Source organism: Schistocerca cancellata, chromosome 3 (assembly GCF_023864275.1).
Source record: "Schistocerca cancellata isolate TAMUIC-IGC-003103 chromosome 3, iqSchCanc2.1, whole genome shotgun sequence".
Classification (NCBI taxonomy): Eukaryota; Metazoa; Arthropoda; class Insecta; order Orthoptera; family Acrididae; genus Schistocerca; species Schistocerca cancellata.
This window is the reverse complement of record NC_064628.1, coordinates 689927590-689949701: the sequence shown is the minus strand read 5'-3', so window position 1 is coordinate 689949701 and position 22112 is coordinate 689927590. Positions and strand designations below refer to the sequence as shown.

At 44.7% G+C, this 22112-nt stretch overlaps 1 protein-coding gene across 1 annotated transcript in view; it reads right to left on the bottom strand.

The window, feature by feature from the left end:
- Positions 1 to 20682, bottom strand: part of LOC126175675 (ER membrane protein complex subunit 8) — a 55301-nt gene extending 34619 nt beyond the window's left edge. Inside the window, exon 1 of the mRNA XM_049922599.1 lies at positions 20459 to 20682. Within this exon, the coding sequence (XP_049778556.1) occupies positions 20459 to 20668 (210 nt within the window). The 5' untranslated portion in view covers positions 20669 to 20682. The remainder of the gene's footprint in view (positions 1 to 20458) is intronic.
- Between the last annotated feature and the right edge of the window lie 1430 nt (positions 20683 to 22112).

Here is a 22112-nt window from a genome sequence, read left to right as displayed (position 1 = left end):
GACACCCCAAATGATTCCCTATATCACTGTTCTGCACCTCGTATGTAAGTATGGAATACTGTTTCCAATTCATCAGTTAAGGGGCTATAAGTTTTATTGCCACTGTATGTCCTCACTTTCTTTAAGAGATGCCTATTGTTTACAAAGCCAAAAGCTCTGCTCAAATATAGAAATATTCCAGTAGTGTGCGTATCTTATTCTATATGACTGGAAGAATCTGAAACAGCAGTAGTTGTGATTAAATGGTTCCTATATCCATGCTGTGACTCAGCAAGCTTTGCTTAGCTTGAGAAGAGGGCAGTAACTGAGATAGAATAACAGTATCAAATATTTTACTGAAGGTGAGGAGCAGTGACATCAGTCTGTAATTTGAAACTTCTGCCTACCTTCCCATCTTGTCTCTGCTGATCAGACTTACTTTTAAGGTACTTGGATATACATTTCCCCTAATACTACAATTTATAAGATAGTTAAAGGGTCTAGTCACTTCGTTCACACATTTTTTACCACCACACTTGAGATACCGTCCTGTCCGTATGTCTTTTCTGTAGCTTTAAGTTAAATACCTCCTACCAGCGACATGTGAGTGCTGGTAATCTAGAAGACAAACCACCACAGCACACCACCATCAGACAAATTTCAGGTAGTTGAGGGCACAGATACAACACTTAAAATGTCAGTGCCTGCTGAAGATCACATGCTACAGGTAACTACCACAGTTGCATTACTCCCCTTAACACAAAAGGAACTTATGGATAAGTCTGGTGTGGCCAATAGCCAGTTGGCACAGTATAGTTTTAACTTTCTGAAAGGCCTGGAGAGAAATATGCCTTATCTTCATGGTTCCCTTGATTGATCTCAACTTGTTGAGGCTCATAGTAGCCTGCAATTCCATATCCTGTGTTTGCAGAATTTTATGTTGCAGTTGCAATCTTAAGTATGTGCCCAGTACGCTAAGTTAAAGTTTGTCTCCTGTGGTTTCTTCCTAAGCTAGTTTGTCAGCGAGTTCATTTCCTGAAATATTCACATGGCTTGGTGTACAGATGAATAATGTTACTCGCATTCCAGAACTGTGGAGATCAACTAATTGGTCTTGGATGTCAGTGACCGAAAGGTTTCTGGGGTAGCAATGAGATAGTCCTGTAAGCAGCTCATGGAGTAACTACAAACTAGGAAGAGTAACCCATAATATGGTGACCATCTCTGCAAGCACTTGGCAGAGAACACTTCTTGTGCCTCTTGGTTCTGCAAAGGCCACAAAAAGAGATCCATCCAAATCAAAGATAGAACTGATTATACACCATGGAGGGGAGGGGAGGGGCGGCACGAGAGAGAACTCTATGCTGGAGGTGGTCCTTGCATAGAGCTTCCAATTGTATCCCAGTTGGTCTACCCATTTTTGGAATTTTTGTAAACTGTCTAATCGAGTAACACAGATGGGTAGGCATCTGACACACTGTGGCCAAATCGTTTGCCAACAGTTGCTAGTGTCTGACCCCAGCAGTTATACACCAGCTTACACCAGGAGGCTGTCAACAGGACTCTTACAGAAAGTTCCAGATGCCAACCGTACTGTGGTGGACAGGGTCTAACAAGCTGATGGTGCTGTTGACCCATATGCAACATATCCATAGTCCAGCAGGGATAAAATCAAAGCTTTATTGAATCGCACAAACCCATGCAGTCTACACCCCAGGAGGTGTTGCTGAGGAATCTGAGGATACCAAGTTCTCTCATGCAGTTTGCTTTTAGCTGGCATACAAGTGGTGACCATCTTAACCTGCTGTCAAATAAGATCTACAAATCTGAGTTTCGATGACGAAGTAACTGGTTTCTGAGGAAAAGTTCTGGGCACAGGTGTATTGCCCCGAGTCAGTGAAAAGCGCATGGCGTGAGTTTTCATTGGAGAAAATTAATACCCATGATCAGGGTCCAATCACGTACTTTATGCATGCCCACCTGAAGTTGGTGTTCAGTGATGCGCAATGATGGAGAGCTGTAATACAGGCAAAAGTTGTTCACATACAAAGAAAGTGAGACTGGGGGTCGCACTGTAATCATACCAACATTGACTGCACTGCAGAAGAGCTGCCTGGGATCATCTAACGGATAGATTATTCTTGATAAAAATGGGTGAACAACCCCAGGAGCCCCACTCATGCGGTGTAGATAGAACAATATGATGCCAAGTATATTGTACCTCTTGTAGGTCAGACAACACAATGATCAGCTGTTGGCAATACACAAAAACATTGCACATGGCACATTCCAGACAAATCAGTTGGTCTCTGGTGGACCAGAATGCCTGAAAGCTGCATTGAAATTGTGATATAGGTGTCCTTCCGCTTCCAGGCACAAACACAAGTCATCAGTTGACCATTCATTTGAGTAATATGCACGGCCCGTTCGTTATAGAGATTGGTCAATAATTAGTCAGGCTTGGAGGATCTGTCCCACCATTGGGAAGGAATTCCACTTCCCACTAAATATGATTGAAAAACCTGAGGATGGGTTTTATGCAGTTGTTGTTAAGATGTTTCAGCATTTCATTATGGATTTTATTGGGACCAAGGGCTGTGTCCGACACACTGCTATAGTGCCACAGAAATACCACTCACTGAATACAACACTGTACAATTCAAAGCCATGAGCATGGAAGGATAAGGAGTTTCACTCCATCAGGCATTTCTGGGTAAGGAAATTAGGATGGTAGTTTCTACATGCGGACACTTTGGTGAACTGGAATGTGGAGTTTAATCCATAGTTGAGACAATGAGGTGTGGGCTCCCATAGATGATACATACTGTTCACAATACTCCTGCTTTCTCTTCCTTATTAAAAACCATGCCTTCACTAAGAGTCTCTTGAATTTAAATGTTCCATAGATGGGTGGCACTTGTGTCATTGAAGTGTCCTGCAACACACACTGATAGCGGCAGCTATTTCTTCAGATCACCATGGCACCTGTTTAATAGGGTATCATTGTTTCCGCAGCGTGCACGAATAGCATCTTTTATCACTCCTCCAATATCCTTCTCTTGAGTGGTTTCACATGTTGCTTTGGAGGTGAACATAGAGGTTCTTACTGAAACCATCAGATCGAATGGGTGTACAAACTCCCCAGATGCCCTCCTGGCATTAATGCAATTTGCACAGTACGACTTATAATTTTTAATAGTACAGGGTTGGGTTTCTCAGAACAATGTCTCCTGTAGTCCCATCCCAACTACAAAGTAAGCAGCCATTAATTGATGGAGTTCAGCCAGGTATTGATGGATAGTAGCTGTTACTGAAGAAACATTAGATTGCGATCTGAGAAAGCAGCGAAGGGTAAACGGGAGTACAAATTGGTTTGCTGCTTCACTTGAATATGCAGTTCTTCATAGGCTTAACCTAAGTAAAAGGGAGAAGGGGGAGAGGGTGGGGACGGAGGACAGGTCAACCAAAGCAAGAGAACTCTGTTTAACTCTCAGTTTATCCTCCTGTCCTTGTGAGGTTTACACTTCCCTGAGAGTTTTCATTTTTCGTGGCTTGATTTCTAGGACAGACAAGTACTGTGCCTTTCTATGACCCCACAGCCTGTGCCCCTATTGGCACTGGGTGGTTGTAGACTGCTAGTCCGTTTGCTCCTGGGAGTGTGGCATCTCAGCATTGCCCTCTTACCTATTGATGCCAAAGGATGATGAGGACAATGAGGACAATGCCAGAGGCTGATGGGGTGATTAACACTGGTGCTGCAGGTGTAGAGGTTGAGGGAGCTTGTATGCATTCCCACGACTATAAAACAGCCATTGATGGGTTGCTACGGCCACTAGTCACTGTTTGAGATCTTGTCACTGTACTGGGTGAGTTCTGACGCAAAGTTTGACGCTGTACCGACTGGAGGGTTCACACTTTTTCATAGCTACTTGATAAGACAGGCAGTCAAGTGTTTTATATTTCTGGATTTTCTTCTCCCTCTTGAGAACTGAACATGACAGCAAATGACAGGCATGGAGTTCTGAGTGGTTTACACATGTAAGGGTGACAAATATTGACAACTCATTGACTATTGCATTGTTCAGCTTGAGACTATAGGAATACAGCCAGGGACACTAAGACAGGAAACTAGAGACTTAAGACATTTGGCAGGCATACATGGTAGTGTTTACGTTACACAGGGTAAACACCAACAAAATAGCTAGCAAATTGCGGATGCTCTGGACAGCTTTCCCAAGGGAGAAGTTCAAAGAATTAACTGGTAACTTCTTATACTGTCTAGATGCTGTTGTAATGTGTTACAGTAGATGGTGGTCACAAACAGACATCTCAGCACATCCAGTAAGGATTATCCTTGCTCTTGAGTACAGCAACATCAATGGATTCACACAGAGAGAGATGGGAAATGAGTAAAACTGTAGAAATAGTGATCCCCACTTGCAAGACAGGAGTCTACACCCTTAGAGTGGAGCTAACTGGTGTAAGACACTAATGTTGCTAGCCATACTAGGAAGGGCAGTGATTTTTAGCTTTCAGCTGAACACTGTTGCTATAAGCATGGAGTTTGTTTGTGTAAAGGCAGGGCACATCCTTACCTACAGAGTAAGAGAACAGAAAGGAGTCGAATGTGGTTGACCAGAAGTAGCCTGGAGGTGCACAGCCAGATTGGCTGATGTTGCAAAGTGACAATAGATTGGCGGGCCAACTACAGATTTTCTGTTGACACAGTCCTTTAACAGTTCCACATTTTTGTCTTTAGAAGAGTTTAGTCAGAACATTTGAAAAGCAAATCTGTGTTGCCCCGGGTAAGCTCTGATTTAAGTGTTTTCCCACTGAGTGCTGCTCTCAAATTTTTGTACTTTATGATGTGCACAGGGATTTCTACTTCTGTTAGCTCTCACCCCACAAACTCGGTGATGTCTGTTGTGCCAACATTTAATTCTTTGCTTACTGTAATGCTTAGAAAAAGATTCGAGTGCATTAAACAAGTGATATTCAGATCATTAAGTTCAAGTCACATACACATATCCTTACTGAGTCCCAAAATCTGCACCTCTCACAGCTTCCCTGTGGCAATGTTTGATGGGGATGCAAGCAATCACTTGTCACTGGAAGTTCATCTTTCTCCAGTAGCTGCTAACTGCTCAGAAATTGCAGATCAACGTGAAACCCTTTTTAAGCTCTAATACACTTCCTCTATCCTATGCCAGAACACGAAAGGGTTGTAAACGAGTGCTGCCCTCAAATGTTGCCCAGCCACAATCCCGACCCATAACCTCAATAAGTAATACGGGTGGACATGTGTCCAAATCTCTGGCACTGAAGACACCTCATAGGAGAAGAAAAATAGGGCTTGGCATCACACCTATTACCTATGGCCTTAATTTTCTCAGGGAAAACTTTCATCCATCAAAGGCTAGGATGAAATCTCCTATGTCTGCCCTATTATCCTTAGATCTCCTTTGGACACGACAAACAAACTGGACTCCATGCTGCTCAAGGTTAGCGCACAATTCTTCATGGGTTTGTAGCATTAGGTTTCAGTGGAAAATCACAATGTGAATCATTTTGAGTTTGTTATAAGAAGAGATGGTAGCTGGTATACAAACTTGTCATAAGCCTGAAGCTGCAATCAGGTAGCACTCAATGCTTTGATCAAAAAAGATCAATTTCTCATCTTCTCTATCACAGTAACTTCTCCAAACCAATTTTCAACAAAAAACAGTGGTTTTGTTGTTTTGAAAGGTTCTCCATCAGTTCTGGAGCATACCAAGAATGGGCAACCTGTCCACCTCCATTTTTCCTTGTCTGACTCTCAGCCAATGGCTTTTTATTTTGGTGGGGTTTTAGGGCGCAAGACATCTAAGGTCATAAGTGCCCAGTGAAGAACCAGAGAATGCGGGGGCCATGAGGGGAATAAACCATTGCGACATCCAATACAAAATGGAAGAAAAAACAAATCTAAAACATCAAGACGTTACAGAAGAGTATCTAAAAAGACATCGACAAGAAACTGGAGTCACCAGGTAAAAATCAAATCTCTTTTGCCATAGTACTGCTTTTTAAAAAACTTAAAACACGAGCCACAGCTTGCACGTCATCTGATAAAATGTCCGGCAAAGCAGGCAGCAACCCGACCCTGAAAGGTAAGTGGCTAAAATAGGGACAGAGGATCAGGAAATGTCTGACCATTAATGGCTGGCTACAGAAAGGACAGCTGGGTGCAGGGTCGCCACTCAACAAGTGGCGGTGACTAAAGTGGCAGTGCCCTATTTGCAACCGAGCTAACATGGAAGACGACCAGGCTGTTGGGAGAGGTTTCATTTCTCCGAGTTTGTTCCCTTGAAGGGAGCACCAATGGTCATGCCAAAATGACGCGATACACTGATAGAGGAAAATACAAATATCTTGTGAGGGAACAGAGATGAACGGCGGCCTTGGCCGCAGCATCAGCAGCGTCATTCCCAGGCAAACCAACATGGCTAGGAACCTACATGAACATCACTTGAGCTCATCCATCCGGGAACAAATGGAGGCAGTCCTGGATCCGTCGAACGATGGGGTGGACTGGATCGGGATCATCTAGACTCTGAAGGGCACTGAGAGATTTTTTTTTTTTTTTTTTGTGGTTTTAGGGCGCAAAACTGCTACGGTCATTAGCGCCCGGTCTGGGACTTAAGAAACAGTAAAAAACCTAAAATAGAAACCAGCAGCAGTGGGAACGAAAGGCATAAAATTGGAGAAACTAAAAGCAGAAGGAAGGCTTAAAAATCCACTACAGAAAGGGGTTGGTTACCCCAAAAAGAAAAACTTCAAATGACTGACGTCATTTCACTGGCACTAAGAAACTCGAGAACGCGATCAGCTGAGCGCGTGTTATCTGCTAAAATTGACGATATATCAGGCGACAGCTGTAGACGGCTGCGTAACGGAGTAAAATAGGGGCACTCAATTAAAAGGTGTCTTACCGTCCACAACTGAGAGCAGTGGGGACAGAGTGGGGGAGGATCGCCGCTTAAAAGATGTCGATGGCTAAAAAGACAGTGCCCTATCCGGAGTCTAGTTAAAATTACCTCCTCCCGACGACACGTTCGGGAGGAAGAGGTCCAAGCACAAGGAAGAGTTTTTACGTCCCGCAATTTATTTTGGGGAAGTGTCGACCAGTGCGCGTGCCATAAACGAACAACATGACGACATAAGACGCTCCGTAGATCGGCGATGGGAATCAATGAAATAGCTGGCCGAAGAAGAGAGACTGCAGCCTTAGCTGCAATATCGGAAGCCTCATTTCCGCACATACCAACGTGTCCCGGGAGCCAGAGGAACGCCACCGAGACGCCCCCCAGGTGGAGCAAGCGCAGACAGTCCTGAATCCGGTGGACCAGAGGGTGCACGGGGTAAAGAGCTTGGAGACTGAGGAGAGAGCTGAGAGAATCGGAGCAGATAACGTACTGTATCCGCAGATGGCAGCGGATGTAGTGGACAGCCTGGAGAACAGCGTGAAGCTCCACAGTATAGACCGAACACTAGTCGGGAAGCCGAAAGTGATTTGGGGTGTCGCCAACAACATAGGCACTCCCTACACCTAACGATGTTTTCGAGCCGTCGGTGTAAATAAATGTGGCGTCCATCATTTGTGCACATAGAGCAGCAAATGCTCGACGATAAACAAGTGAAGGGGTACCATCCTTGGCAAATCGACAAAGGTCACGGAGCAGGCAGATCCGGGGACGGAGCCAAGGCGGTGCTGTACCCCAAGTTGTCAAGAAGGTTTTTGGAAAGCGGAAGGAAAGAGAATGGAGCAGTTGACGGAAACGGACTCCCGGTGGTAGTAGGGAGGAGGGGCGGCCTGCATACCCTACATCAAAGGAGGCGTCGAAAAATATGTCATGGGCTGGATTAGCAGGCATGGAAGACAGATGGCTGGCATAACGACTCGGAAGGACTGCTCGCCGATGGGACAGCGGAGGTTCAGCAGTCTCAGCATAAAGGCTTCCCACAGGGCTGGTGTAAAAATCTCCAGACACTAAACGTAATCCACGGTGGTGGATAGAGTCGAGACGCCGAAGAATAGACGGCCGAGCAGAGGAGTAGACTATGCTTCCATAGTCCAATTTCGAGCACACTAAGGCACGATAGAGGCGCAGAAGGACCACTCGGTCTGCTCCCCAGGAGGTACCATTCAGGACACGGAGGGTGTTGAGGGATCGCAGACAGCGAGCCGAAAGATACGAAATGTGGGAGGACCAGCATAGTTTCCTGTCAAACGTAAGACCCAAGAATTTAGCGACGTCTGAAAACGGAAGGTTGACAGGTCCTAGATGTAAGGAGGGTGGAAGAAACTCCTTACGTCGCCAAAAATTAACACAAACGGTCTTACTGGGAGAGAAACGGAAGCCAGTTTCGATGCTCCAAGAGTGGAGGCGATCGAGACATCCTTGAAGACGCCGTTCAAGAAGGCTGGTCCGTTGAGAGCTGTAGTAGATTGCAAAATCGTCCACAAAGAGGGAGCCCGAGACATCAGGAAGGAGACAATCCATAATTGGATTGATGGCAATGGCAAACAGTACAACACTCAGCACGGAGCCCTGGGGTACCTCGTTTTCTTGGGAGAAAGTACGGGAGAAAGTAGTGTTCACCCGCACCCTAAATGTGCGCTCTGCCATAAATTCGCGATGAAAAAGGGGCAGCCGACCTCAAAAGCCCCAAGAGAACAGTGTGCGGAGGATGCCCGTCCTCCAACAGGTATCGTATGCTCTCTCCAGATCAAAAAATATTGCTACTGTTTGGCGTTTCCGGAGAAAATTGTTCATGATATAAGTGGAGAGAGCAACAAGATGGTCAACGGCAGAACGATGCTTTCGGAATCCGCATTGGGCAGGTGTTAAAAGACTGCGGGACTCCAGCCACCACGCTAGACGGTAATTCACCATACGCTCCAAAACCTTACAGACACTACTTGTGAGAGAAATGGGGCGACAGCTAGAGGGGAGATGTTTGTCCTTTCCAGGTTTCGGAACAGGAACGACGATAGCTTCCCGCCATCGTCTGGGAAAAGTACCGTCGGTCCAAATTCGATTATAAAGGCGAAGGACGTAATGCAGACTATGGGTTGATAAATGCAGCAACATTTGGACGTGGATACCATCCGGTCCTGGGGCGGAGGAGCGAGAAGAAGAGAGTGCATGTTGGAGTTCCCGCACGGAGAAAACAGTATTATAGCTTTCGCGATTTTGAGAGGAGAAAGCAAGAGGTCGCACTTCCGCTGCACGTTTCTTCGGGAGAAACGCTGGCGGGTAATTGGAAGAGCTCGAAATCTCAGCAAAGTGCTGACCCAATGAGTTAGAAATTGCGACAGGGTCCACGAATGTATCATGCGCGACAGTGAGCCCAGAGACCGGGGAGAAATTAGGCGCGCCGGAGAACCGTCGAAGCCGACTCCATACTTCCGAGGAGGGAGTGAAGGTATTAAATGAGCTAATAAAGAATTTCCAGCTTGCCTTCTTGCTATCGCGGATGACGTGACGGCATCGCGCACGGAACTGCTTATAGCGGATACAGTTGGCCAAAGTAGGATGGTGGCGGAAAACGCGGAGAGCACTTCGCCGCTCACGTATTGCATCACGGCATGCCTCGTTCCACCAAGGAACTGGGGGGCGCTGGGGCAATTCGGAGGTGCGTGGTATTGAATGTTCCGCAGCCGTAAGAATAACGTCGGTAATACGTGTGACCTCATCGTCGACGCTGGGAAAGTGACGGTCAGTGAATGTCGCTAGAGACGAAAAAAGTGTCCAATCAGCTTGGGCAAACTTCCATCGTCGCGGGCGCATGTATGGCAGTTGAGGCTGCAGTCTAAGGACACATGGAAAGTGGTCACTTGAGTGTGTATCATCAAGGGCGAACCATTCAAAGCGCCGAGCTAGTGGAACAGTACCGACCGCAAGGTCCAAATGAGATAAATTTGTCGTGGAGGAAGATAAAAATGTAGGGATCCCAGTGTTGAGGCAAACTAGATCCGCTTGGTGGAAGACGTCTAGCAATAGTGAGCCACGTGGACAAGGATGTGGAGATCCCCAAAGCGGGTGGTGGGCATTAAAGTCCCCAACCAGCAAATAGGGGGGTGGAAGCTGACCAAGAAGATGAAGGAGATCAGCTCGTGCCATTGGTGTGGACGATGGAATGTATACAGTACAAAGAGAGAACGTGTATCCGGAAAGGGAAAGACGGACGGCGACAGCTTGGAAGGAAGTGTTTAAGGGGATTGGGTGATAATGGAGAGTATCATGGAGAAGAATCATGAGTCCTCCATGGGCTGGAGTGCCTTCAACAGAGGGGAGATCATATCGGACGGACTGAAAATGAGGGAGAACAAAGCGGTCATGGGGACGCAGCTTTGTTTCCGGAAGACAGAAGATGACCGGCGAGTAGGATCGTAAGAGGATCGACAATTCATCCCTATTGGCTCGAATGCCGTGGATATTCCAGCGGATAATGGACATGGAGTGAACAGAAAATGGAGGAATGTGACCAAAGTTGCTGTCAACTCAAAGACTGCTCGGAGCTAGTGACCGACAGCATGGAATGGCATTCAGCCGAAGGCAGAAGATCCTGATCCATAGGTTGGTCAGGAGCAGCTCCTGCCACCAGCGATCGGCCGGTTGACCGGCCACCAGCAGTGCGCCTCAGCGACACAGAAGACGGTCGAGGGCGATTTCCGCCAGGTGGTGCTGTAGATGGGACACGCCTTGGCGGAGAAGGAGAGGAACTGGGTTTCTTTGTAGCCTTCTTAGAAGTATGATGTTTAGATGAAGGAGGAACCGATGGTTGGGAAGTTGCAGTACGTAAAAACTCTTCACGAGTATGCTCTTTTTTGGAAGGCTTGGTGTCTGACTTTTGGGCTCGAGATTTAGCAGAACCCAATGAAGGGCGAGCCATAGAGTGGGCAGGCGAAAGTGGTGAGGTTGAACGGGCGATCTTTGCACTGGCCGATCTGACGACCGTGGCACTAAAGGTGAGGTCGCAAGTCTGCTTGGCCGCCTCTTTGTTGGCCGAGGAGAAGCAAGGACAGTGCTGTATTTTCCTGTCTGAGGCACGGTGGGCTGGCGACTGGCGAATAATTTTCGAGCAGCAAAGGTCGACACCTTTTCATCCACTCTTATTTCCTGGATGAGCTTTTCGTCCTTAAAAACGGGGCAATCTCGAGAGGAAGCAGCGTGGTCACCCATACAGTTGATGCAGCGAGGGGATGGAGGTGGACAAGCACCCTCATGGGCATCCTTGCCACACGTAACACATTTGGCCAGATTAGAACAGGACTGGCTGGTGTGATTGAACCGCTGACACCGATAGCAACGTGTAGGGTTTGGGACATAAGGGCGAACGGAAGTTATCTCATAGCCTGCTTTGATTTTCAATGGGAGTTGAACTTTGTCAAATGTCAAGAAGACAGTGCGGGTTGGAATGATGTTTGTGTCAACCCTTTTCATAACTCTATGAATAGCCGTTACGCCCTGGTCAGACAGGTAGTGCTGAATTTCTTCGTCAGACAATCCATCGAGAGAGCGTGTATAAACGACTCCATGCGAGGAATTTAAGGTACGGTGCGGTTCCACCCGGACAGGAAAGGTGTGGAGCAGAGAAGTACGCAGCAATTTTTGTGCCTGGAGGGCACTGACTGTTTTAACAACAGGGTGCCATTCTGTAATCTGGAACAAGACTTTACAGGACCTGCAATTGCGTCGACACCTTTCTGAATAATGAAAGGGTTGACCGTGGAGAAGTCGTGACCTTCGTCAGACCGAGAAACAACAAGGAACTGTGGCAACGATGGAAGAAGTGTCTGTGGCTGAGACTCAGTATACTTACACTTGTGAGCAGACATAGTGGAAGGTGAGGAAACCATTGCGGAAGAATCCCCCATGATTACCAGCGTCTCCGATGCCGCGCTCCTCCCTTGTGGGGGCCCTCACTGAGGGCACTCCCGCCTTAGGTGATTGTTCACACCCCAGGTCACACCTCCCGACAAACAGACGGAGGGACCAATCGGCACTTTCGGAAGGTATCAGCTCAGGTAATCACCCCTCCCTGGGCCTGGCCGTTACCAGGGGGTACGTACGTGTCCTACCTGTCTACCCGGGGCAGGGAATTACGCGTTACCCCGTCACCGGCTACGCATGGAAGTGCGTGGGTCGGCCTTCAGACATGCACAGGGAGGAAAAAAGAGAAAGGGAAAGGAAAGAAGAGGGGTCTCAAACGCCGCAGCGGAGAAAAGTGCAGAGAGAAGCGGGAAGGAAAAGAGAAGAACAGAGGAAGGACGAAGACTTGCAAGTATAGAAAGCAAGGAATGTGTAACAGTTTAGAGCGTCCGTCTCCGGACGTAGGCACAAACCATACTCCCAGAGGGGGAGAAAGGGAAGGAAAGAGCCAGAGGTGAGGGGGGGGGGGCGAAGATGGGGGAGGGGGAAGGATGAGGAAAGGGAAGGTATGCAGCCCGGAAAGGAAGGAGGGCCACATTAGCTCGGGGTCCCGTGCTCGCTACGCATGTGTCCACAAAAGAGTTGTGAACCCCCTGGGGGGGGGGGGGGGGGGGAGGGGGGGGGGCACTGAGAGAGTCAGAGCAGATCACACAGTGAGTGAGCTGGTGCCTACGGATGTAGTCAACAGCCTGATAGAGGACAAAAAGCTCTGCTGCAAAAATTGTGCACTGGTCGAGAAGCCGGTATTGAAACTTATCAGTCCAGATGACAAAAACACAGCCAACACCGTGGGCAGACTTCGAACCATCAGTGTACAAAACTATGCTATCGGCAAGTTGTGAGCGAAGTTTGAGAAATTTGCAGCGAGCCAATGGCGTGGCCAAATACACAAGTGCCATGGTGTTGTAAACATCTGCATTAAAAATGTGATGGCCGTGTTGGTACAGCCATCGATATGGATGAGTTTAATCTGTTTTGTTGCGTATCATCCAGCCTGATGCCACACACCCCAATTGTAGGCTCTCCCAACAGGCACCACAAAGGCATGACAAAGGTTACCTGCTCATTGCTGTTGTCCAAGAGTCCAGACTGCACAGGCACCCACTCCTCAGAATACATTGGGAAATCGCAGCTCAGGCATCAGCAGTATGATCCCTGCATTGTCAGGAAGCTACAACTATGACAGTATACTATGTACATATAGTACAGTATTTCCATTGCATGTGGGTTGTCAGACTAGATACTCAAACACTTTTTGGAGAAGAGTGCAAAAATACTTCAGATGACTGTATCTGTACTACACGGAGCAAATTCCTAGACATCCCAGTCTATACTCTGTAGGTTAAAGTCATCTCTAACAACTACCACATGCTCTGGATATTGCCATGCTACAGAGCACAGATTTTCTCTGAATGATTCTGAAGCTGTCATTGGACAATTGATTGGCTGATAAAGGCATCTGATAAGTTACTTGAGTTCACCTATGCCTGTTACTTGCATTCAACTTCACAATTAAGATTATTTCCACCTAAATAGACATAGCTGTTTTGTTGACTGCAATGAACACTCCTCCTCCTATGGCTCCTCATCTGTCTTTTCGATACACATTTGACGCCTCATTAAATATTTCAGAACTTTCTACTATGGGTTTCAGCTTGTCTCATTTCCAAGAATAATCTGAGCATGATGACAATCCTACAGGGCAGTAAATTCAGGAATTTTATTATGAATACTTTTACACTTTACTGTTAAAATTTTGACAGTCAAAGTGTCTACTTTGTATGAGGTCTGATTTCACTCTCCAAGTATCGCTTGGCGAGTGTTCCTCAGAGGACCTCAAACTACCACACAGCCTAAAAAATCCCCATGTGCACACCACACATACTCTGCTACCCATGCAGCTGCTTCTTTGCATAGTGCACCCTTGACCTATCACAGGGTGTCCTACAATTCTCCACACCATACGCGGGCTGAGAAACCTGCAGGCAAGGCTGTCATAGAATCGACAGAGCCTTTGGTTGAGAACCTCCACTTGGTTCCAAAGCAAAGGACCCTGATCAACACTGGGAATTATGCTACAAATTGTGAGCTCTTCCCACACACAGAGTGTGGCCAGCAGTCTTCATCACTTCTGCCAGCTGCCCATATGAACTGAGAATGACCTCTTACCAGAAGCAACAGATGTCACTGGTGCTGGTGTGAGCCACAACTTGTGAACAACTGCATCCTGCATTCTCAGCTTTGCTAAGATGTGTAGCTGTCCGTACACAAAAGAGACAGCTGCGTGAATCTACACTTTAATAGTTACTATGGTGATGGAAAAAAGATCACAACACCAAAAAGTAATGCAGAGTAAATTTTGAGATAACCTTTGTCTAGGTAACACATTTATGTGATTAACATTGATAGATCACAGGCTAATTAAGTGCGAGATACGTCATTGCAAATATGAAATGCTGGTACATTAATAACCAGTGTAACCACCAAATGTTGCATGCAAACATGCATACATTATGTTGTAAAGGTGCCAAATGTCGGTTTGTGAAACGGAGTTCCATGCCTGTTGCTTTGATCTATAAAAGGAGGGTTAATGTTTGTGGGTGACACTGCAGTTATCGTCTGATGATGCCCCATGTGTGCTTGAACAAGCCAATACATCATGTTAGCATTCTGTTGAACATGTTTGGTTACGACAGCGGTATATGGGTGAGCGCTATCTTGTTAGAAAATACACTCTGGAATGCTGTTCATGAATAGCAGCACAACAGGTCGAATCACCAGACTAAGGTACAAATTTGCAGGCTGGGTATGTGGGATTACCATGAGAGTACTCCTGCTGTCATATGAAATCGGACCCCAGACAATAGCTTCAGGTGTAGGTTCAGTGTGTGCAATACGTAGTAGACAGGTGGATTGCATGTCCTGAACTGGCCTTCTCCTATTCAACACACAGCCAGCACTGGGACCAGGCCAGAACCAGTTTCCATCAGAAAACACAATAGATCTCCAGCCTGCCCTCTAAGGGGTTCTTGCTTGACACCACCGAAACCGCAGATGGTGTTGGTTTGGGGTCACTGGAATGCACGCTACAGGATGTCTGGCTTGGAGCTATCCTTGAAGGAACCGAACCAATTTGTAACAGTTTGTTGTGTCACTGTTGTGCCAACTGCTGCTCAGATTACTGCTGCAGATGCCATATGATGTGACAATCCAGACACCAAATACAATGATCTTTCCCCTCAGTAGTGCCACATGGGCTTCTGAAGCCTGGTTTTCTTGTGGCCTTCCAGAGCCCAATCTTCTTGCAACCATACATTTTCGTGGTCACTGCTGCCAGCTGTCATGTACAGTGGCTACATTCCTGCCAAATCTTTTTGTCATATAGCAGAAAGAATACCCAACTTCTCTTAGCCCTATTACACGACTTCATCCAAACTCAGTGAGGTGTTGATAAGGGAGTCTGTCACCTTAAAGGCATTGTTGACTAACACAAACTCACCACATCCAATCCCAAAAGTAGCTAAAGTTCATGACTGTTATAGAGTGTACATAAAGTAAACCTGATCTGCATCCTCTTAGCACCATTCTTATACAACTGGTGCGAAATTTAAAGAGACATCTTTCAGATTTAGAAACATGTCTACCAACTTTCATTTATGTCGCACTACTCCTTCTTGGAGTCAAGATTTTTTCCCATCAGTGTAAAAGATGAGAGTACACCTCAAATTCTAATATATGGAAGGAATTTAAAAATCTATGAAAGCACACAAGAAAAAAAATTAGTAACCTGCTACTCTCCCAATTTGTGTCAGGCAACAGCTGCCCCAGATATTTACCCTTCTCTGGTGACCCAAGTGTTCAGTTTTTGTATTCATGTGGGATTTTTATGCGAAGGAGTATCTCACTTGAGAGAGAAATGCTGACTTCATTCACGTCGCCTGTCCTCTAAAATTACAGCCAGAGAAACCCAAATAAAATCATTACATATTTCATGGTTATAATAGTGCCCACACAAGTATTAAAATGAAGACTTTATTTTACAGTTTTGTGGTGCAGGTTCCCACCGAGGTGGAACTCGATGCAATGGTTAACCCAAACGCAGCACAAGTATCAAAAAGCATGTGAGTGTCATCACTGCACCTGGTGGCAAAGAAGCCAGTTGGTTGACGGTCATGTGGTTACCATACAGCACTGAATGCTCTGACATTTCCCAATGGCTATCTGGTGCAACCCACTGGACATTTCTCATGTCTCATTTTTGACTAATCTTTTTCCATGCTGTATCTTGTCAATGACTACAATCAAATCCCAGTGGCCTCAAGATATACACAAAAGAACCACCACAAAAGTATCTGCTTACCTGTATGTCATAGGGGATGCACAACACTGCAAAGACTTTCAAAAGGTCTGTTAAAAGACATGTTATGGAACCTAGACTTACGTTTCACCTACATTGATGAAGTAGCATCTTCATTGTCAGAAGAACATGTGCTTTATCTTTGAGAAGTTTTTCATGACATCAGCATCTATGGAATACTACTGAATCCCGCCAAATATGTTATCAAAGCTACAGAAGTCCCCCCTGCCAGATTCAATAAGTCTGCTACTAGCATATTTCCATCTTCAGAAATAGTTGCCACCCTGATAAAGTATCCAGTGCCAACAACTGTGCGAGAACTGCACCAATACTTACATATGATACATTTCTATCATCTTTTCACATCACGTGCTGCCAAAGTCTACGTGCCACTCCATGTGGTCCTATAGTAATTCAATGACAGAAAATTCCTGACTGCTGCCAGTACTGTTGGCAGCTTTCAGCTGCAAAGTGCTCAATTACTGCAGGTGATAACAATGTCTAGACAGCTGCAAAAATACTGAGGCATTTACATACAGACGTGCATACAAATTCATGTTAGACCGTTGCCTGAGGTAGACATGCAAAGTAATTGTGCCAAACCCATTGCAGCACTCGGGGGTCTTCTTTTGAAGACCCTTACCATATTGGACGCCCCAGGGTGTGGTTCCACAACTCTGTGGAAGAACAACCTACACTAGGCATTCACAGCATGCTAGGCAGGTGTTGCGTGGGTTTCACTACTTGCTCATCCTTTGCTACAGCCCCCCTGTGCGATCTTCCCAGATGCTTCAGCCTGCTCTGTGGATGGGGTTCTCCAGCAGTGCAGCAATGGATCCTGGGAACAGTCAGGTTTTTCTCATAAAAGTTGACAAACTGTGGTCTTTGCCACTATGACTGGTGTCCAATATCTCAGGTTTATAGTAGAATGCTGTAACTTCACCATCTACGGCGAATGTTCACCACTGGGATTTGCATTTTCACAGCTCCATAATAATTAACTGGCAATCCAACTGCATTACCTGAATTTCATAGCTCAGTTCGGGACTGACATTTGGCACTTAAGTTTCAAATAATTCTACAGCAAATAGGAGAGAGTATAGAACAACTGAAAGTTATAGGCCAACACAAAGCAAGACCACCTGGACACTTAATCAGACATGATTTTTTGCTACAAAGCAATTTCATAGGCAACATCTTAGGAAAGAAAATGACAGAATGACCGAGAACATCCTATTTGAAATATTTGAAAAATATGATCAGCAGGGTGGGATGCTCTTCATACATGGAGATGATGATGATGATGATGATGATGACGCTAAAGAGAGGAATCAGTGGCTTCAGAGAGAAGGCTTAGCCCTTTGAAAGGCACTGAGCTGCCAACAGTGCAGAACGGAAGGATCTGCTGCCAGGAATGTTGGCTCTTCAATTGCACTGCATGCCCCTGCCAGGTGCTGATGCAGCAGCATACTGTGACGAAGGCACTGGCCAGACAAGGACATATGTTCCTGTATCACTAAGCCACTGTGTATCTGAGTCCTTCATGGACTAAGTTATCCAGGTACGCACATTATGAGAGCATTGGTGCAATGCTTTGTATGATTTAGCATGTAGAAAGACTGCCGCTTACAAACCCAGGAATGTGCCCCCTACCAGAAGTGCAAAGTGACTCACTATGTACAGGTACCAGAAAGATTACTAGCAATCCATGTTTTACACATTTTGTTGGCCCCCTCGATATTTCTCATACTTGCACTATTGCCCAATCTACTCCTGCCTCGTGCCGAAATCAACAAGCCATTTCTTCACAGACCTCAGCACTACAAAACACATCGTCTAGTGTCGATTCCCATTTGTCCAGCTTTGGAACTACAATGTTATCGATGCCTGTATCAAGTTGTAGAATGCTGACTCTCTAGGTAAATTTACAATTAGGCAAAATTTTACATATAAGAAGTTTCAAAAAGTTTCATGCCAGTAATGGATGGCATATGAATTAATTTATGGGCAGTCTGACTCCATTTACACATTATAAAAACAAAACTGAACACATTTTTAGAAACTTTAGAGGGATAACACATATCAGGTCTAAGGAAGGACATATTGTTCTCTCTTCTCTCTCTAAATAAAACTTCTCCAGTTACCTAAACTGGCCGCCTGTACATAAATTTCCTATGACAAAACCTAAGAAACAGATCCGACTGGCTTCCTATTATCAACAATGATGTTTGTGAATTTTTTTTTTTTTTTTTGTGCCATTTATACCCTCAGTATATGTCCTACTAACGTGATAGTGTAGTTCCAACATACAACAGGCTGATGAAGATCCTAAACAAGGAGACACTGAAGTTTTGTTCTCTGCCAAGTCTTGATTTAGTATCAAAGTCAATTACTAACTTATACCCATGTGGATACAACATGAACTACCTAACACCTAAACAATCTCATACCATTGTGGTGGACTGATTGTAGGGCAGGAAATGGTTTTGACAAATATAAGTTTCTCGGATACACAGTCTTGGCTCAATGTTAAATTTACAATATTTTATTTTCCACATTATAGTATCATTAGTGATCCTTTATTTTCTATAGATGACAGTAATAATAAAAATGGTGCTCAATCAATGGATGACATGCTACCTGATGAGTAACATTAAAGTGTCATGGTCAGTTTACTACTGGGAGTTGGGACTAATAAAATACATTTGGGATTTACATTGAAGATTTATTGCACGCAAGCTAGCAAGAATTGTGTATTAAGTCTTACAGAGCACTGAAATATTCATCCGAAGCAGACTGATAATGAAATATTCTGGCAGATTAAAATTGTGTGTCTGGTCTGGACTCTAATCTCACTTAATCCATGCTCTCTGCATCAACGCTACCTGATTTCAGAGACCATATGCTTCATTAAGATGGTAATTTTGGTTACTATGCCTATGTTTTTACTGTCTGAGACTCATAGACAAGCTTTATACAGCTGGTGTGAAGTGTCAAGCTGACACTAAACTGCCAAATAACAGAAAATATTAATTCACTTACATTCAAAGAGTTCATACAGTGCCACACATATACGAAAAATTTTATAGGTACACAACAATGAATAAATGAGTATAACTGCACATGTTCTCTGACTGAGCATTCACTACATTAAAATCTACCTTGGTGCATTATATCTGCTAAATGTCATGACTATGAATCAAAGAGCCTGTTTGTGTTTCTACAAATTTCATTGCTAATAACAAATTTATGTATGATGTTCATGTTTTCTGAAGTTTTTAGTCTTGTAATAAAAGATACGCCATCTGAAATCTGTTTGACCTCTCCTCTTTGCTTGATAATTCTGATATTCTAGCTGCCGGTCATGGAAACTTGGCATTTCAATTAGACACACAAATGTTTCTTGTATAATAAATGGTCCTTTGCCGCCCCCCCCCCCTCAGCGCCAAACACACAGTCACTTCCAGTTAGTAAATTTCACTTCATTTTGTCTACTTTCTTATGAATGTGTATTAGTTACTGGTAACAATATGACTGCATTCATTTCGCAACTATCAATAAATATTTACTTTTGGAGCGGCAGATGCTCATTAGGGCCTACTTGCTAGCTCCAAAAATGTGGAACCTAGAGGACGCACTTTGAAGATAAATGTTATAAAGTGGATTCACTTTTTCATTTGGAAAAGCTAGCGCTGCCCAACAAACGTTCACACAAAGTAGATGTTTCAATAAACAAGATCGTCAAATGATTATCTGGTTAACTGGATAACATTTAACCGTATAACATTTAACCGTATAACATTTAAAATGTGTTTGGTATTAAATATTTTTCACTCACTATGGGAATCATTAATCGAATATGAACTGCACTGATGATACCGTTCGATAGATTTTTTTTTTTTTTTTTTTTTTTTTTTTTTTTTTTTTTTTTTTTTTTTTTTTTTTTGGACGAAATGACTTAATGATAAATTCGAACTGGTATTACAACTGACAAAACATGTTTGTTTCTTAAAGCAAAATGACACCAAGTATGTAATGTCCCAACAACGTTCATACTCCTGCAGGCAATATGGTGTATTTGCAATACACACATATGTTTTTCTTAGCATTGCCAATAGCATGATATTAGTAGCAGCAGTGTATTTACCTGCGTCAGTGCTACCTCCGTCATTGGGAACACTTGTAAACATATGTGAAATAATGGAACTGCATCGGTAATCACCAATCCTTTGGACTTAGCATCCTTCGACTTCGAATCTTCTGCTAACAAAAGACCATTTACAGCACAATGTGGATATTTTGCTGCATGAAGAATCATTTTACAATACGCGCGAGCAGAAAACTTTATTTCCGCCATTCTCGCTTGCAAAGATTACTACTATGAAGAAGTCATAGTTAACCCACCAGTCAGTCGTAATTTAGCAAACTCTGAATTTACGTCTGTAAAACCGGTATGTCATGTGCGCTTAAAACTGGCTCCACTTAATTGATGCTAATTGGTTTCCTCACCAAAAGGGCTACGCAACAGTTGATAAGCGCAAACAGCAGTTACAGTTAAAAGGCATTTAATTTTTTGGTATTTACATCTACATCCACATCTATTCTCCAAAACGCCGTGAGGCGCGTGGCAGAGGGTACATCCCACTATACCAGTTATTCGTGTTTCTTCCTGTTCCATTCACGTATGGAACGCGGCAAGAATGATCATATCGAGACAGTTAATTGATCACGTAATTACTGCAGCTCGTAATGTGACTAATCTGCTTTATACTTTTACGCATTATTCGATTAAAATTGAAAGCAATGTAATTTTTAGTGTTGGATCGAGTACTCGATCAACGCAGTTCGAAATACGACTGCTCGGTTTTACTTTTGTAGTGACATAACATCTCTGACTTTGTAAAGAAGGATCACTGCCCCGCGGGGCAGTAGGAGTTAGTTATTAGTATGGTCTGCACACTCGTAACCCTTACATATGTTATGTATATGTGCTTACTAATAAATAGTGTGGAAATCGTATCTTCATGCCGTGTCACTATTCTTCTACCACACTGCCGGTACCCCCTTTGCCACACTGGAGACCCCGAATTTCCGCGTCGCGCAGCGATTTTGCTGTGCCGGTTACGCCATCGAGAGCGCTACTGTTACAAACGGTACAACATCACCGCTTCTTCGGCAGTGTCGACAACATCTCTCAACAAGTGCTCGTGAATTCCACGAGCATCCCATGTGCAAAACCGCTAAATATCCGCCAAGGCTTGGACGATACTACAGTGCCAAACAACGTAGCGACGATGCCTTCATTGTTCGCCACATCTTCGGACCAATCTCGCTTCGCCGCCGATGCTAAATAGTGAACTGTGCCACGACGAGTGTCGAATTTCCCGACTAACATCACGACAATCATTCCAGATTTGACCCTGAGCTCATAGCTCATTACCTACTTGACTTGCGATATATGAAGAGTGCCGATAATATTGCAACAATGCACACTACACGACGTGACCGAAACAGTTTGGTGTGACGTTTTGAACATACATGTCCGACCTCTCCTCCCAGGGCCGTATCGCAGGAGAATATTTGATTTTCTCCACAACCTTGCACATCTAGGCCTGCACCCTACCATACACCTCATAAGGGAACAGTTTGTCTGCCCTAACATTAAAAAGGATTGTGGCAAGTGGACCATGACTTGCATTCCGTACCAACAGGCAAAAACTGGCTGTCACACACAACCCCCCTTTGGTAAATTCCTGGTTCCAAAGGGGCAGTGCCAGCATGTCCATATTGACATTGTAGGA